General features: G+C 48.6%; 7 protein-coding genes across 7 annotated transcripts, besides 1 other annotated feature; 5 read left to right on the top strand and 2 right to left on the bottom strand.

The window, feature by feature from the left end:
- Nucleotides 1-1,183: 1,183 nt before the first annotated feature.
- Nucleotides 1,184-1,224: a microsatellite.
- A 347-nt stretch (nucleotides 1,225-1,571) lies between these two features.
- Nucleotides 1,572-2,885, top strand: FPSE_02148 (uncharacterized protein; the record flags this gene model as incomplete). The annotated part of the gene is made up of 3 exons (XM_009255267.1): nucleotides 1,572-1,865; nucleotides 1,915-2,722; nucleotides 2,770-2,885. The coding sequence occupies 3 exons, from the start codon at nucleotides 1,572-1,574 to the stop codon at nucleotides 2,883-2,885; spliced, it is 1,218 nt and encodes a 405-aa protein (XP_009253542.1).
- A 1,048-nt stretch (nucleotides 2,886-3,933) lies between these two features.
- On the top strand, nucleotides 3,934-5,437 carry FPSE_02149 (uncharacterized protein; the record flags this gene model as incomplete). Its single annotated transcript, XM_009255268.1, has 2 exons — nucleotides 3,934-4,580; nucleotides 4,636-5,437. The coding sequence occupies 2 exons, from the start codon at nucleotides 3,934-3,936 to the stop codon at nucleotides 5,435-5,437; spliced, it is 1,449 nt and encodes a 482-aa protein (XP_009253543.1).
- A 691-nt stretch (nucleotides 5,438-6,128) lies between these two features.
- Nucleotides 6,129-7,108, top strand: FPSE_02150 (uncharacterized protein; the record flags this gene model as incomplete). Its single annotated transcript, XM_009255269.1, has 2 exons — nucleotides 6,129-6,171; nucleotides 6,228-7,108. The coding sequence occupies 2 exons, from the start codon at nucleotides 6,129-6,131 to the stop codon at nucleotides 7,106-7,108; spliced, it is 924 nt and encodes a 307-aa protein (XP_009253544.1).
- A 200-nt stretch (nucleotides 7,109-7,308) lies between these two features.
- On the bottom strand, nucleotides 7,309-8,194 carry FPSE_02151 (uncharacterized protein; the record flags this gene model as incomplete). The annotated part of the gene is made up of 2 exons (XM_009255270.1): nucleotides 7,309-8,011; nucleotides 8,064-8,194. The coding sequence occupies 2 exons, from the start codon at nucleotides 8,192-8,194 to the stop codon at nucleotides 7,309-7,311; spliced, it is 834 nt and encodes a 277-aa protein (XP_009253545.1).
- Nucleotides 8,195-8,886: 692 nt separating this feature from the next.
- Nucleotides 8,887-10,742, top strand: FPSE_02152 (uncharacterized protein; the record flags this gene model as incomplete). Its single annotated transcript, XM_009255271.1, has 3 exons — nucleotides 8,887-9,036; nucleotides 9,091-10,510; nucleotides 10,567-10,742. The coding sequence occupies 3 exons, from the start codon at nucleotides 8,887-8,889 to the stop codon at nucleotides 10,740-10,742; spliced, it is 1,746 nt and encodes a 581-aa protein (XP_009253546.1).
- Nucleotides 10,743-10,918: 176 nt separating this feature from the next.
- On the bottom strand, nucleotides 10,919-12,828 carry FPSE_02153 (uncharacterized protein; the record flags this gene model as incomplete). The annotated part of the gene is made up of 3 exons (XM_009255272.1): nucleotides 10,919-11,665; nucleotides 11,715-11,850; nucleotides 11,906-12,828. The coding sequence occupies 3 exons, from the start codon at nucleotides 12,826-12,828 to the stop codon at nucleotides 10,919-10,921; spliced, it is 1,806 nt and encodes a 601-aa protein (XP_009253547.1).
- A 1,709-nt stretch (nucleotides 12,829-14,537) lies between these two features.
- FPSE_02154 (uncharacterized protein) lies at nucleotides 14,538-15,930 on the top strand (the record flags this gene model as incomplete). The annotated part of the gene is made up of 2 exons (XM_009255273.1): nucleotides 14,538-14,747; nucleotides 14,824-15,930. The coding sequence occupies 2 exons, from the start codon at nucleotides 14,538-14,540 to the stop codon at nucleotides 15,928-15,930; spliced, it is 1,317 nt and encodes a 438-aa protein (XP_009253548.1).
- Nucleotides 15,931-16,495: the final 565 nt, after the last annotated feature.

Below are 16,495 nucleotides of genomic sequence, written 5' to 3'. Positions count from 1 at the left end.
CCTGGCCATCTTGTACAGGAAGAATTTAGACCAGTATTAAGTAAAACAAAGGGCATCTAATGGAGCGTAGGTGGCTATCAGTGCAATTAAAAAGTTAGGGGTTATGCTGGTTTGCTTTGAACCTGCACTAAAAAGTAAATAACGGAACATTGTTACTCCAGTGCTTATCCGCGCGTATGAGAAGGTCGAGGCAGGAGAAGAGGTTGCATAAGGAACGAACTAGAATGCAAGACGCAGATAAATGTGATATTGTAACTCCTGCAACATCCTTTGTATTTAAGTAAGAGCCCTAAATGTGAGGACTTAACCACAAGTCTCTTTTGATGTATATACTAGCTCGTGAATAGCTCACACGCCGTCACATTGAGGTGTTCTGAGGACCCCTAGGCCGATAAAGCATGCTTTATCTGTTTTGGAGGCATCAAGCGTGTGTATATGTTAACTCCTGGAGTGAAGTTTACTACCCATCTGGCGGAAACTACATACGAGAGGAAATATGACACAGCATGTTTAAAAGACAACAAGAAAACAATAGCAGAATAGGTAGATGATTTGCTTTCTATCCTCCAAACTTAGAACTCTTATCACCGTGAGCAAGCCCTCTTATGACTATCAACGAACGTCAGTACCATACCTGACAAGAAGGTTTCCATCTTGAATTACACTTTTCAAGCATATGACTCAAATGCTTACACAGGACCTTTGTTTTTTCTTTTTTTCTTTTGTCTTCTTGCCCTGTCCTAATGTAAGGTTTCAGCTGGGCATAAAATGCGCTGTTCACTTGCTTCTATCCGGCTTTTTTTCCCTCTTCCCTCCACCAACATCAACACATCACAAAACCACTCAAGTCATTATAACAGCCAACCTTCAAACAATAACCACAAGATACATCGCATATAAGCAATTAAACAAGCCATCGGCTACCCTAATCACAGAAGGGCTATACCAATCTTCTTTAGAGACATCAAGATATCTCTTGATGATATCTACCTACCGTTGAGGGAGTCTCTGATATATTTGGAGGAGGCACTTTTCTTGAGGTGGCGACGGTCTTAAAGGTAGATATCATCAAGAGATATCTTGATATCTCTTAAGAAGATCGGTATAGCCCTTCCGTGATTAGGGCAGCTGATTGCTTATTCGATGGCTTATGCGATACATCTTGTGGTTGTTGTTTGGCGGCTGTTGTGATGGGTTGTGTGGTTTTGTGATGTGTTGATGTTGGTGGAGGGATGAAAACCTTATTATCAGTTACGGTACACGCTTATATCATAAGGCGCAGGTGAAGATGCACAGCAGGCGAAGCAATCGACCCATCACTGACTTAGGTAATAGCGAGGCGAAAGCAAAGTGCAAGCCGGATGACACCCGCACTCCATTGAAGATGTCGGCTGCACTTCCGGAGTATTCGGTGGAGTGCACCGATTGAACCCCACGCTTTAATGCTCCGAAGGCCGATGACAACGAAACAAAAAGGATGAAGAGTCGCTTGACACATCGAATCACTCAAAAGTACCAACATTGACCTAAGCTATTGCTGTGTTGTCTAGCTGTCAGAGACACGCTTCAAAATGTCTACGCATCAGCACTCGGCCTTTGCTTCCGCTCAGTACATTTCGCCCGACCCCATCTTTGAAGTCACTAAGCGCTTCAATGCCGATCAAGACCCCCAAAAGGTGAATCTCGGTCAAGGTACATACCGAGACGAGAATGCTAAGCCTTGGGTCCTACCTTCTGTGAGAGAAGCTGAGAAGTTGATTGCGAATTCTGGGCATGAGTATTTGCCCATTGAAGGCCTGCAGAGCTTCCGCGATGCGGCAAGTAAGTTGCTGTTCCATGACACCACAGCCTATAAAGAAGGCAGAGTAAGTAACACGATACAAAGATTGACGGAGAGTAGCTGACTTCTTGCAGATCGCCACTTGCCAATCTATATCAGGAACTGGGTCGTTGCTCCTGGCAGGTCTTGTTCTCAAAAAGGCAAACTCAGGCATTGAGAACATCATCATCACGGACCCAACCTGGTCTAACCACGATTTGCTCTTCCATGAGGTTGGCTTCAACGTTGTCAAGGCGCCTTACTACAAAGACCGATCCTTTGACTTTGAAGGTTATCTTGGTACCCTAAAGGCAGCTGACAAGCGTTCGGCTGTCGTTCTTCACGCATGTGCTCATAATCCAACTGGCTGCGACCCTACGCGCGATCAATGGAAACAGATTGCAGAAGTGATCAAAGAGAATGGGATATTTCCAATCATCGATTCAGCATACCTTGGCTTCAACTCGGGTAACTATGACGAAGATGCCTGGGCTGTCAAGTACATTATCGAAGAGCTGGGTCTTGAGGCAGCCATATGTTTGTCATTTGCAAAGAACATGGGTCTGTACGGCGAGCGCGTCGGCTTGACCGCAATTGTCACAAAGTCAGAGGAGACAAAGAAAACAGTCTTCTCACTACTTCAGCAATCTCAGCGACAAACCGTGTCTAATCCACCTGTACATGGTGCTCGGATTGCCGCGGCTGTCCTCAGCAACCCCGACACACTGAAGCAATGGCGTCAGGATCTGGTGACGATGTCCTCGCGGATCAAGTCGATGAGAAAGAAGCTTTTCGACGAATTAGTGAGACTAGAGACGCCTGGGGATTGGTCGCATATCGTCAACCAAACTGGAATGTTTGGGTACACGGGGATAAGCAAACCCCAAATTGAATGTCTAGAAGGTCAGTAATTTGCGCGCTTGTAAAGATAAATGCTAACATCGTTCTAGCGAAGTATCATATCTACATGGCGGATACTTCAAGGATCAGTCTGGCGGGTTTGAACGAACACAACGTCGAGTATGTGGCAAAATCTATGGACGAAGTAGTTCGTACTATAAATTAGAGCAAGGGGAACGACGAATGGTCCATTTAGGCAATCTAGAAACTACATTGTATTGTGTGGAGATGATAGAGAATATCAACATGCCTTCCAAGCAGCGGCCAATATGCCCCAGTACAATCGTGATTCTATGGGACTCGATAGCTATCATGACGAAACGGTACACTGAAGAGAATTCCCTCCAACATCCCATGTAAACTTACCCCGGTTCAATTCAGAACTAAAAATCCTCTTCTCTCAAAAGCACACTCGCAATGACCAGACGCGTGTCGTTTCCCCAAAGCACCCGTGTGCGGTGATACCCTCCTGAGACTACCAAGCGCCCTTCCAGCCAAAGAAATGTTTCTATTTCTACACTCCCTGCACTGGTGACACTCCAATATCGGCTCGCCATGCATGATAGCTTCTAGCGTGATGCAAAGAGCGGAAAGACACGCAACCCCTGTCGTCGCTTTGACAAGCCGATGCACAATCCCACGTCGCCGCCATCCAACTACCGCAAATAGTTTAGATAGTCCTGCAGGCATCCTCAAGATAGGAGTAGAACAAAAGAACGGTGCCATTCCCGACGCGAGGCGCAACCAGGCTCCATGTACGAGGTCATGTCTTGACGATATCTAACCCATGTGGGGTTGAGTAACCATCGGGAAAGCATCCCGCCCGTCCAGCGGCTCAGAGTCTAGATTCATCATACCCTTTTCGAAAGCAACCAAAGAAAAGTGACAACATCATTAGGTTATCTAGACACTGTCCGTGTGACCTCTTCAGACACTACCCCGCTCCCCCAGACTCCCCGCGTTATCAATGGAACCAACAGGAGTATCGGTTGGGGTACCGACGGCGTGATGGTGTAAGTTCGGCAAGAGTTTATATGAGGCCACGCCTAGAGTGTGGTCGTGAAAGTCAAAAGGGACGATAAGGAGGCTATCATTGCATCACTTAAGAATCCCCCTCATTATCGATTACACTTTTAAATTCTTCCAACTTCACATACAAGACTAAGAAATTGTCAATTAATTCTTGAAACACCAATTCCTTCACAGTGCCTGACATGACAACAGCGCTTTCGGGCAACATCACTCTCAAGTCCCGGGCAGCCCGGAACTTGACTCTCACACTTACGGCCCCCGGGCCAAGAGTGAGAAGAGAAAGTATTGTTCCGCTCATTCGATGCACATCTACAGCTACCAGCAATGCTGCTGCTGCGCTTGAGGCGACTCGCACAAACACTCCCGTTGTGAACGGAGCAGAGACACCGCTATCAGAACTACCTCCCCTGATTCTTTACCGATCTCTCTTCGTCAACGCTGTTTCTTCAAGACCATGGCTTCTCATTCCTTCCCTTCACCTTCTCCAGAAACTCTCACACGCGGGAAACCCATACCTGTTTAATGTTTCCCGCAATCCGTTGCTTCGAACTATTCTGAAGCATACCTTCTACAAACAGTTCTGCGCTGGTGAGACGGGAGCCGAAGCGCAAGCTACGATGAAGGAATTGCAGGACATGGGATTCAAAGGCACAATTCTCACGTTTGCAAAGGAAACTGTCTTTGATTCCAAGACAGGCAAGGAGCAGGGACACGGCATTGAGACTTCCACCACAAACGAATGCCAGTGGTGCGACAATATTGAGGCCTGGAGAGACGGCACGTTGAAGACTGTCGAGCTACTCCGGGAGGGTGATCAACTGGCTACCAAGTAAGTCCTTGCGATATCGTTTCTGCCACGCCATGAACTAACAGCTGTTTTTTAGACTCACTGGCGCTGGACCTGGAGTCTGCGAAGCCCTTCACAACGACGCCCAACTTCCCAAGCAATTTGTCGACGCTTGCTACGAAATCTCACAAAAGGTCAAGGACCGCGGTGCATACATTCTCATCGACGCCGAATCCCAGCACTACCAATGGGGCATCTTCCGTCTTGGTTTGGAGCTTCAACAAAATTTCAACACCGACGGCAATGTTGTTCTTTACAATACATACCAAGCGTATCTCAAGAGCACTCAAGAGAGTCTCCAGAAGCACCTCCAAATCGCATCCGACAAGGGCTTCACTCTTGGAGTCAAGGTTGTTCGCGGCGCCTACATGTCGTCTGACCCTCGCTCGCTCATTCACGATACAAAGCAAGACACAGACGACAACTACAACCAGATCGCGCAAGGTGTCCTGCGTCAAGATTTCCTTGGCTTCGGTGGCTCCAATGCCAAGCCATTCCCCTCAGCTCAATTGCTTCTCGCCAGTCACAACAAAGAGTCTCTCGTCAAAGCGCACGAGATGCACCAAGAGCGCACAAAGGCCAAGTTACCCACGGTTCCAGTCAAGTTTGCTCAGCTACACGGCATGTCGGATGAGGTCAGCTTCGGGCTACTCAAGCTGAAGGATGATAACGGTGTTGCGCCCGAGGTGTACAAGTGCACTACGTGGGGTACCTTGGGGGAGTGTATGGCGTACTTGACTAGACGCGCTATCGAGAATCGGGATGCAGCCTCGAGGACGTTGGATGAGTACACGGCTTTGAAGAATGAGGCTTGGAGACGACTAGCTTTTTGGCGATGATTGTAAAAGTTATTACGTTGACCACGGGGTCTGATAATTAAAACAATGGAGTTTACACGTAATTGCTAATTCTTGTGTGTCTTGATTGTGACTTGTGGTGTTTTTCTGAACCTTCTGCCCAGTTGTCTCAGGGCCGCATTACCCCAATAAACTCAATTCATTCACCGCACTAGGCAGATAACGCTAAAAATGTGTGCCCTGGTTATCTTACTGGGTAGTCAAGTGTCACAAGATCTCTCTATGCCATGCCTTGAATCTTATCCCCATCACCCATGAACCATGATCCAAGTACACTATCATTGCAGCAACTGAAGTTACAGTAGCGCCAGCAATAGTACCGTATAACTAATAAAACTTGCTAGCCCTCCAAACATCCCTACTAGAGCGAAGATTGTTCTCCACGTCCCACGATCCACACTAGACGACATCACCATCGGCAGCCCTCCCGAGACAATTCGACCCCTCACCAAACAAGACCTAGAAGAGATAACAACCACAGCTGCACCTCCATCTGCACGACTTGTCAACGTCTTTCCAACCAGGGTTTGGTCTATTGGTTTATCTCGTCACACGACTCATTCCTTTGTTCACGTGTCACTTTGCTACCGAAATCGTCTTATCTGCCGACAAATAAGACAGCACTTTTACCGTGTCATACCGTATCTCATTGTACCAGACAACAAACGCAACAATGACAGGATCAGGCAATGCCACACTGACCATCTTGGGCACCGGTAAGCCAATGCAACCAATCATTTCACAACATCAGTCACTCACACATTGTTCACAGGAAACATCACCAAACCCATTGTCAAGAATCTGCTCCCAGCTATCAAAAATGGCAAGACAGATCTCCCTTTCACCAGGATCATCGCTTGTGTGCGGTCAGAAGCCTCAGAGAAGAAACTCAATCAGCAATTCTCAGAGTACAGCACTGCCCTGACTGTGTCGCGCGGTGATAATGTCACTGCTGTGCAGCAAGGCCATGTGATCATTCTGGGCGTTGATCCGGCCGATATTGAGAGTGTCCTCACTCAAGATGGCATTCGTGAAGCTTTATCTGGAAAACTTCTTATCAGTGTCGCTGCTGGCTGGACCAAGGAAAAGATTGAAGCCACCATCTATGGCAGCGAGACGACCAAAGACAATTGGTCTGGTCGAGCATGGGTCATTCGTACACTGCCCAACATCGCATGCATGGTTTCAGAGGGTCTCATCGCCATCGAGAAATCTCCTTCCGAGCCTGAAGTGCCCCAGGAACACCGTGATCTCGCCAAAGCCATCTTTACAACCATCGGCGAAACAGTCGAAGTGCCCCCACGTCTCATGAATGCGACCACCGCTGTCGGAGGCTCAACCCCTGCATTCTGGGCCATCATTTGCGACGCTTTCATTGATGCCTCTGTGGCTGTTGGTGTCCCACGCGCTGACGCCCAGAAGATGATCTACCAATCCATGAAGGGTTCTGCCGCCATGCTACAGAGTGGCTTGCAGCCGGGAGATCTTAGAGATCAGGGAACATCACCTGAGGGCTGCACTATTGGAGGTATCATGGTTCTGGAAGAAGCTGGTGTCAGGGGTCATCTTGGACGGGCACTAAGGGAAGCTGTCACTACGGCGCGTCTTATGGAGACGACCGCACATGTGAATGATACACGCCCTACTTCATAGATCTAGTCAGGTACCATGAAACAGAATATTGTACTAATTCACATGTACGCCACCTATCACGCAAGACCTTTCCAGCTACCTGCTGATACTTATTTTAAGATTACACTAACCCTTTGAACACTCTAGCTACTAACCCATTAAGCCTCTTCTCTACTGCCTGCAGCCATCAAACCTGATGTTCTTTCTAGAATGATGCCTTTTTAGGATGTACGGAAAAGCTTATGGAATCGTGACCGGGCCTCCATGTTAGCGACACACCCAACTCCAAAGGCAGGTATGATCCTTAGTGACCGCAGTATGGTTGCGGAGAACAAGTCTCGCCGGATCTGTGCCGAGCGCTCAATCCAAGGTATACCGCGCGGCCTGGAGTAAAGATCCAATCCCAGCAAGTGTATCGGGGTAGCAAAGAACTGCGAAAAGATAGGCACTGTCAACTGGGATATGACAGCCTTTGAGTGAGGGCTGGAAGACAGGCTATCTGGTATCAGCGATGACAGCCACGGAGCCATGGTGAACGATCCAAAGATTGTGACGGCATCTCTCATAAGAAAAGCAGCTGTGGCAGCCCTCGGTACACCAGGTTTGGCAACAGGCGCAACCTTTGGAGTGAGGACAGGAGACGCGCTGAACATTTGAGCGAAGCGAACATCCTTGAGAACACCAAGGGGAACATTGATGATCATGGTGTTAATAAAGGTGATTGTTCCTACCGCCGCTTTGTGGAATTCACGGGCGAGAGTATCTGAGGAATTTGATACAGCGTATGTAGCTGCGTAGAGAACCCAGACGTAGCCGAATGGACGGCCAAAGGTGAAGCGACCTGGATTTTTGAGGGCATGCAAACTATTGCTTTTCATGCCTTCAGATAGTGGTCTGTTGAAAGAGACCTTTTCAACCATTGACCTACAGATTTGTTAGTGAGGGTCTTGGTGAGATGTAGATGAGTGAGACATACTGGTCAATCACTGTGATGACTGGTGTGATGAGGGTTGCCGATATGGCTGCAGCAGCTACATCGCCAAGTATGGGCTTCCATAGATGATTTCTGCTGAATATTGTTTCAACGACATCTTGGTGTTTTTCCATGACAAAGGTGACTGTGACTGTGAGATGGACTCTGACAAGACTTGAGATCTAGAGAGTGCTATTCCAATATGGTGAACTGCATGGACAAGTCATGCCCCAGAAGAGGGGACTCTATGGTATCACTCCAGCCATTCTTTGGATGTCCAAATCGGAAGTGCTTCCTTTCGGCATGTAGCCATCTCTTTGATCACTCCCCCGTGTTGCATGACAGTGACACTGCAACATCGCACCGCCATCCCGACGGGCAGCGAACAACGGAACCCCACACCGACAATCAGAGAAGACACAATCACCAATCGATATATCGGGAGCGCTGCCGTGTCTTTTATCAACGCCTGGTATTTTCTACTGCGGGCTTCTAGATCGTCCGTGGGGTTTGGTTCAGCGGTCTCGTGACAGCGCCTCTGCAGTCGGATCAGCGCCCGGTCACGCACCCACTAACTTTCACCCCTCAGCGGGGTAACTTCAGTGACAGACGCCCCCAAAACCTTCGGTCGGTACCCCGACATCAGTAAACTTCAGCGTATGAGAGCCTGTGATGTCAAGCAGCATAAAAAAAGCCATTCGCATTTCTTTTTCAACGTTGGACAAATCACTCTTGTTTATTTACTTTTAAAAAACAGTACGAGTGTTTCTTTCTTCACTCTTCCTGCACAAAAGTTCTTTTTTTCCGTCATACATTCACAGCAGAAATGGCTTCTTCCATCAGAGCCTTGACCTCCAAGGGTCGCTTGACTCCCCTGTGTCGAGTCCGTGCTTCAGCGCCTGCCATCTCCCTGCAAAGACGAGGCAACGCCACGACTGTTCCCTTCAGGCTTCCTGCCGCTCGCAATGAGCCTAACGTATGTACACCACCCTAAAACATCCGCGTTCAATTTACTAATCGTCAATCGCAGCCCACATACACCAAGAACTCTCCAGAGAGAGCAAAGGTCGAGGCAGCCCTAAAGAAGCTCCGCTCTCAGCTCCCAGTCAAGAGCGAAATCATCTTCAATGGCGTCTCCCAGCAAATACACGCCAACGAGGATCAAGTCCTCCCCGCAGAGCACGCGACCGTCTTCACAAACTACCCCCTCGCCAGCAAAGAACAGGTCAACGCCGCTATTGAATCCGCCCTCAAGGCGAAGGAAGACTGGCAAAACACACCCTTTGTCGATCGAGCGGCTATCTTCCAGCGCGCCGCTGAGCTTGCTACCACCAAGTACCGCTATGAGCTTATCGCTTCCACCATGCTCGGTCAAGGCAAGAATGTCTGGCAGGGCGAGATTGATGCCGCCGCCGAGCTGGCCGATTTCTTCAGATTGGCTGGACATTACGCTGCTGAGATCATGAGCAAGCAGCCCGAACGCGGCACAGACGGTATCTGGACGCGCATCGACTACCGACCTCTCGAAGGCTTCATCTATGCCGTTTCCCCCTTCAACTTCTCCGCCATCGGTGGTAACTTGATCGCGCCCGCAATCCTGGGTAACGTTGTCCTCTGGAAGCCTTCCCAGTACAACATCCACCCTAGCACCATCATCTACAAGATCCTCCAGGAGGCCGGTCTTCCCAAGGATGTCATTCAGTTCGTCCCTGGTGATGCCGCCGAGATTACCGAGACCGTTCTGCAACATCGCGAGTTCGCTGGTCTGAACTTTGTCGGCTCTTCTGAAGTCTTCCGCTCCATCTACGGCAAGATCGGTCAGGGCATTGCTGAGAAGCGATACCGCGATTTCCCTCGCGTCGTTGGTGAGACTTCCGGCAAGAACTTCCACCTCGTCCACCCTTCAGCCGACATCAACAATGTCGTCAACCACACCATCCGCGGCGCCTTTGAGTACCAGGGCCAGAAGTGCTCTGCTACATCACGCGCATACGTCCCCGAGTCGCGCGCCAAGGAGTTCTTCTCTCTTATCCAGCAAAAGATGAAGGACATCACAATCGGCAACCCCGACAAGGACTTTGAGGCTTTCATGGGTCCTGTTATCCACGGCCGATCCTTCGAGAAGATCAAGAAGATCATCGACGAGAGCAACAAGGATCCTCAGGTCAAGCTCATCGCTGGTGGCAAGTACGATGGCTCTGTCGGATACTTTGTCAACCCTACTGTCTACCAAGTCGACTCTCCTGACCACCGTCTCTTCAACGAGGAGATCTTCGGTCCCGTGTTGGCAGTCCACGTTTACAAGGACTCTGAGTACACTCCTCTCCTCAAGAATATTGACCAAAATGGTGGTGGTCTCGCTTTGACTGGTGCTGTCTTTGCCCAGGACCGTGCTGCTATCCGCCAAGCCGAGGACGCGCTTCGCTACTCTGCTGGTAACTTCTACCTCAGTAAGTCTAATCCACACAACACGTTTCTTGGGTACTGTAGCTAACATATTTCCCAGACTGCAAGACCACTGCTGCGCTCATCGGTCAACAATCCTTCGGTGGTGCCCGAAGCTCTGGTACCAACGACCGAGCCGGCAGCCCCGACATGCTCCGACGCTTCGTCTCTCCTCGACTCATCAAGGAGGAATTCTTTGAGCAGACTGGCTTCCTGTACCCCTCCAACACCCAATAGACTTAGCACGAATATCTAGAATTGTACCAAAAGCTTGGAACTGATTTAATAAAACGTTAATGACCAAAACAATAACTCAATAGTATGCTTGGACGCCTAAACAATTGCTATGTTGTTCAATATGTACATGAAGTGGCAATTATAGCCTGACAATTTCTATCCATCATATATCCCACTTAGAAGCTGAGAACCAAGTCCTTCAACTTTCCAAAGTCGGGTGTACCATAACCAGTGACAGGATCCCACCCAGCAGTGGCATTCCATCTGGCACCGGGCACGACGCCGGATCCTGCAGGCTCAGGCTTTCCAGACTGAGTGTTGTTGCCATCACAGCCAATGGCGTAACCACCGGTGATGTCAGTCAACACCTTGGGTCCATACTTGTAAACAAGAGGGTTCAGCCATCCCAAGCTTGGCTTGCCAGCTCTGAAACGGGCATCGTTGAGTAGACCGACAATGGCAGCCCAAACTGGAGCAGCAGCACTAGTACCTCCGCTTCCACTCTGCTTGCCAGCGTAGATAACCTCATAGTTGGGGGAGACACTATGGCCAGCAACATCAGGGAAACCACGACCTTCCCAGTTGGTGTAAGGGCCGTAGTACTTCTTTGTCTGCTTGGAGACAGTCTTCATGTATGTCTTGACAGCCTTGTCCTGGTAGCTGGGTCGGGGGAAGTACTTGCTGAAACCACCAGAAGAACCTTCCCAGGCGATTTCAGGGGTCACGTCAACGGTGCCGCCGACGGAGGTGACGTAAGGGCAGGTGGCAGGGAAGATGGCGTTGAACTCGACAGTCTTGTGGTCAGGGCCGAGACATCCAGCACCAACGCCGAGATCGCCGGATGAGAAGATGACGCTGATTCCTCGAAGTCCGAGAAGACCAATGAGGTTGCAGGTCATGGTAGCATATTCACGAGGAACGCTCTGTGATGGAGTTAGATAAATCAAGGTTAGAGGACAGAGTTAAACTTACGTCTTCTTCGTCACCATATGAAGTGGAGACAACTGCAGGGACTTCCTTCTGTGATAGAAGGTAGCGGAAGAAAGGCACATAAGGCTCGTTCTGGTTATCGGCAGCAGTTGGCTGGTCGATGTTGGGAAGAAAGGGTCTGTTCAGTGTTAGTCACGGACTGCTGCAAGTTCCGGACATAGGAGATGACTTACGGTGAACCACCAGTGATGTACTGAGTAAAGGGAAGAGGATGGGCAATTCCAACAATGTTCTCGGCATCCAAGTCAGCCTCGCCAAAGTTGTTGTGAGCAGGGTTCTGATCATCAGTGCCATTGCTGATGAGAACAGTAGTAAAGTTCTGCTTGGGAATTCCAAACTTCTCCTCAAACAGGAAAACATCGGAGTAGATGGCGGACTGGCCAAGGAAGCTGCTGAAACCAATAGTGCTTCCAGACTCGACCTTGGGAGTGTAGTCGCCAATGTTGTACATCTGCTTCAAGCATGATGGTGTGATGCTGGTTTGGCATGAAGCGTCGACCGTGCTCTTGGTGGGCTTGTTCTTGCGCTCGGTTAGAGTTCGCGATGGGTGAGTGACAGGGGCGAAAGCCAGTGTGCCGCCAAAATTGGTGCTTGGGTCGACGAACTGAACGTGTTCCGCGACATCATCAGGGATAGAGTAAGACAGAGTTCGCAATTTGGTCTGGCCCTCCTTGGTGTAGTATTGATAGTCACTATCAAGTAGCGCATTGGCACCCTTGACATCGAGAGCAAAGTCGATGAAACCATCGTTGACGTTGTAGTGCTTGACACCCTTTGACTTGAGCCACTTGGTAACACTGGAAACAGCTTCTTTTGAAGGCAAGAAAGCAGTTGTTACGTCCTTTTGAGACATCCACTGGCCATAGTTCTTGCTGTCGGGGCTGGAGAGGTCAAGGAGCTTGGACTCGAGCTGATCGACATTTTGCATGGTGAGTGCGATGCTGAAGACCTGTTGTTTGCCGGTAGAGGCAACACGAGCGGTCTCGTCGACTTGCCATCCCTTTGGCACTTCGGCATGGTGCGAGTATGATTTACCAAATGCAGTCGGAAGAGCCGCTAAGGCCAGCACGAGGCCGCGGGATGAAGTGATATACATGGTGAAGGTTTGAAGACACTTGAGATTCTGAACGAATGAAAGAATGACTGAATAGAGAGTGTGTACTGGATAAAGACAGTTTTCGGTGTTTCCTTGATGATGCAAGAGGAAGAAGAAAGAAGAAGTGGTCGGGCTGTTGAGCAGTGCTTTTATGCCCTACTTTCTATGACTCTTGATGCAGGGCGCCGAAGGAATATTTTTGCTTGAACGTGTACCAACCACTCAATGCTCTGTATTGTGTGTTGAGCAGTGCTTTGGTATTGTGCGTGATCAAGGTGGCTTTTCGTGACCCACTTCCTATGACTCTTGATGTGGAAGCGAGAGGCAGAATTGCGATCAAAGTTGTACGTACCAACTCAAAGACAAGAGAAAAAGTGTATTATCATGGGAACGGTATGTCTTTTTATCTATTTCTTTCAAGATTATCGCTCACATGATCTCTGGGTAACACGGCATCGCCATAGACCATATAACCAAAAAAGACCCTTTGTAAATACAAAAGGCCTCCGGGATTCTTGGCATGAGCTTCTCGATTGGGTCAATTTCCCGTTTGGTGTCGTGCAGATCATGAAGTGACTTTGCCTTTCCGGGAAGTTATCCAGGGGCACGCGGTGGAGACGTGTACGGCTCAACGGCATCGACCAGATGGATATCGCGAGATATAGGCTTCATTGGTTGTAGACATGAACTTGATAAGATGGTTCCACTGACAAAAGTGCTTATTTTTTAAGATTAGGTGATGACAGAACAAGTGCCTGTCCTGGTCCTGTCCTGGTGAGGTTGCATCTAGGTTATGGTTTTCGGCATGTCCGTGGTAAAGCCGCCACAGTATCAACGCCACGATGAGTCACTAATCTTTTCGTCAGTCACATTTACTTCAAACTTTGATGACAAAAATGCCCAGTCTACCCTTCATATATAATTTTATATCAGAATAACCTCGACGAAGAGTGGTGCAGTGGTGCAGTGGTGCAGTGGTAGAATCAATAATCTGCAATTGTGAACCTTGTGTCCAAAAACAGTCACCACTGCTCCACTCTTCGTCACATCCAAAGGTCCTGAGTTCGAATCCATCCACTCGATGTGTGCAAGTAACCAGTGACTGGATAAAAGCCTAATGAAATACATATGCCATGTGTAACAATGTGTTATCATAATATTCCAAGCAAAAATCATCCATGGTTAAAAGTCCACAAGTGAACATGTTCCAAAGTGAATGTGCTTCCAATGTGATGTATTTTTATTTTTATTTTGCCTTTTTTGTTTCTGCTCCTCATTAATCACGTGTCGAAGCTGTCGAAGAACATGACTTCCGCCATTGGAACGTGATAGCTGGGCATGTCCCTGACTGATAATATCTTCGGGACTGACAGTAGGTGGGATTCAGTGGCTACGCTAACCCCAGATTCTGGTGTATCGTCCCATGTCGAATAAATTAGCCACTAACATAAAACATGGGGCTTCCAAACTCGACCGCAACATCGGGAGCTTCCCCGATACGTGACTTTCTCGATATCGTCGTCATGCTAGCATGATTTCGTGTAGATTTTACTAATTTTGGAAACCGTGACAAAAGACGGTATGGACTAGCACCGACTTTGACTGCGGGCAGGAAATAGTATATGTAGACAACGTCTGCCTCAATTCCTCATAGCTTACTCTCCGTATCTTCTATCATTTGAGTACCCAACGCAAACCGCATGTCCACAATGAGTGTCCCCAAATCTGAACCTATTCTAATTGTCGGGGGTGGCGCGTTCGGTCTCTCCACCGTTGTTCACCTTCTCAGGGCGGGGTATCGCGATATCACTGTCCTCGAGAAAGATGTTGAGATTCCATCGCGATGGTCCGCTGCCAATGATCTTAACAAGATTGTCAGAGCCGAATATGAAGATCCTTTGTACCAAGACTTGACTGTGGTAAGCAATTATCCCACTTTGTTCATCTCTGGACAATGTCCTTTTACTTGTTCTAGACTGACACGCCTACCACTAGAAAGCAATCAAGGGTTGGCAGACTCCTCTGTTCGCTCCTCATTTCCACCAAGTCGGCTTCATTCATTGCGTCTCTGGCAATGCTCCGAAAGAAGCTAGAGATACTCTCAACCGTTTTCGGGCCGCCGCAGAGCGAGACCCTCGTCTCAAACCACATGTGACTCCGCTCAATTCACAGGAAGACATTGCAAGTGTCGCGTGGCAATACAACGACAGCTCTTTTCCTGGTTGGAGTGGCTATTTCAACAAGTTTGATGGGTATGCGCATTCCGGCAATGCGCTGCGATCTATATTTGAAGCTACAAAGGCGCAAGGAGTGAAGTATATCCTCGGTACAGCAGGAGCTGTCTCTGAGATTGTCTACGATAACACCTCCACCGGGCGCAAGGCAAAGGGTGTCAGAACCACAGGCGGTCTATTCTACCCTTCAAATCTTGTCATCATCTCCGTCGGTGCAGCAGGTGCGAAGTTGGTTCCGGAAATCGGCACGCAGCTGGTGGCAAAGTCATGGTCGGTGGCTCATCTTCACCTCAGCGATGATGAAACCTCGGCGCTTCGCGGTATACCAGTCACTTATGCTCGCGATTTGGGCTTCTTCTTCGAGCCTGATCCAAAGACCAACTTGCTGAAACTCTGTCCCATGGGCGGAGGTTTCATCAACACCGATCCCAAGACAGGTGTTTCGCACGCACCTGCCGACCCCAAACAGAGCGCGTTTTTACCTGAAGATGATGATAGGCAGCTCCGTGAGCTTGTTCGACAAACCCTCCCTCAATTTTCGGATCGACCCTTTGTCAAGAAGTCGCTTTGTTGGTTCGCCGACACAGCCGACTCGGACTTTATTATTGACTATGTACCAAACACCTCGTCTTCAGTGCTCTTGTTATCCGGTGACAGCGGTCATGGGTTCAAGTTTTTTCCCATATTTGGGGAATGGGTTAAGGATCTACTCGAGTCTGATAAAGGAGAACAGCCTGTTACACGATGGAGATGGAAGGATACAGAAGTAGGTGAGAAACAGGGTGATTGGGGTGGTGCTGTGAGCTGGAGATTGGGTAACTCGAAGGAGTTTGTTGACATTCAGCCAGTTGGCGATCCAAGACTGTAGCATTCTAGACTCTCTCAATATCCTGTTATTTAATCTGATTCACAATAGCCGGGTAGGAATCGTATAGTTGTTTAACAGAATTGCAAACAGAAACCTTGAATGAGATGATCCCTTCTGGCGCGGAATTTTTGACTGGATCCTTCTTGCGATCTATGAGTGCTAGCAAGCCATCTCGGGTTCAAACGCCAAGCACATTTTGGTCTGTTATTGGAGGGACACAATAGCCACTTCTGTTCTCTTTCTCGTTAACTATTTTCTTTGTTTTATTCGAACTGTCTGCATTATGTGACCTTTGTTCTACGCTGACTTGTCGATGTTCATGTTCAAGGTCGCGACATGACCACCTAACTAACTGCTTGTTCTCCAAATCTTTCTACACTGTTAGTTGTTAGTATTGATGTTTGCCAAATGTCCGCTCGTTCAGCTGTTGTCTCTCCCTGAACAGTGAACGAAGCCTTCGCTTTGAACGAATCGTGCCTTGACTATAAAAAGGCCATTCTGTCGCGACATAGTCAGACCTTTTTTCTCTGTAACTCAACAGCATTGGAAACATCAACAACAACCA

The sequence above is a fragment of the Fusarium pseudograminearum genome, chromosome 2 (genome assembly GCF_000303195.2).
Source record: "Fusarium pseudograminearum CS3096 chromosome 2, whole genome shotgun sequence".
Lineage (NCBI taxonomy): Eukaryota > Fungi > Ascomycota > Sordariomycetes > Hypocreales > Nectriaceae > Fusarium > Fusarium pseudograminearum.
Note: the sequence above shows the minus strand (reverse complement) of the source record. Positions and strands in the feature narration are given on the sequence as shown.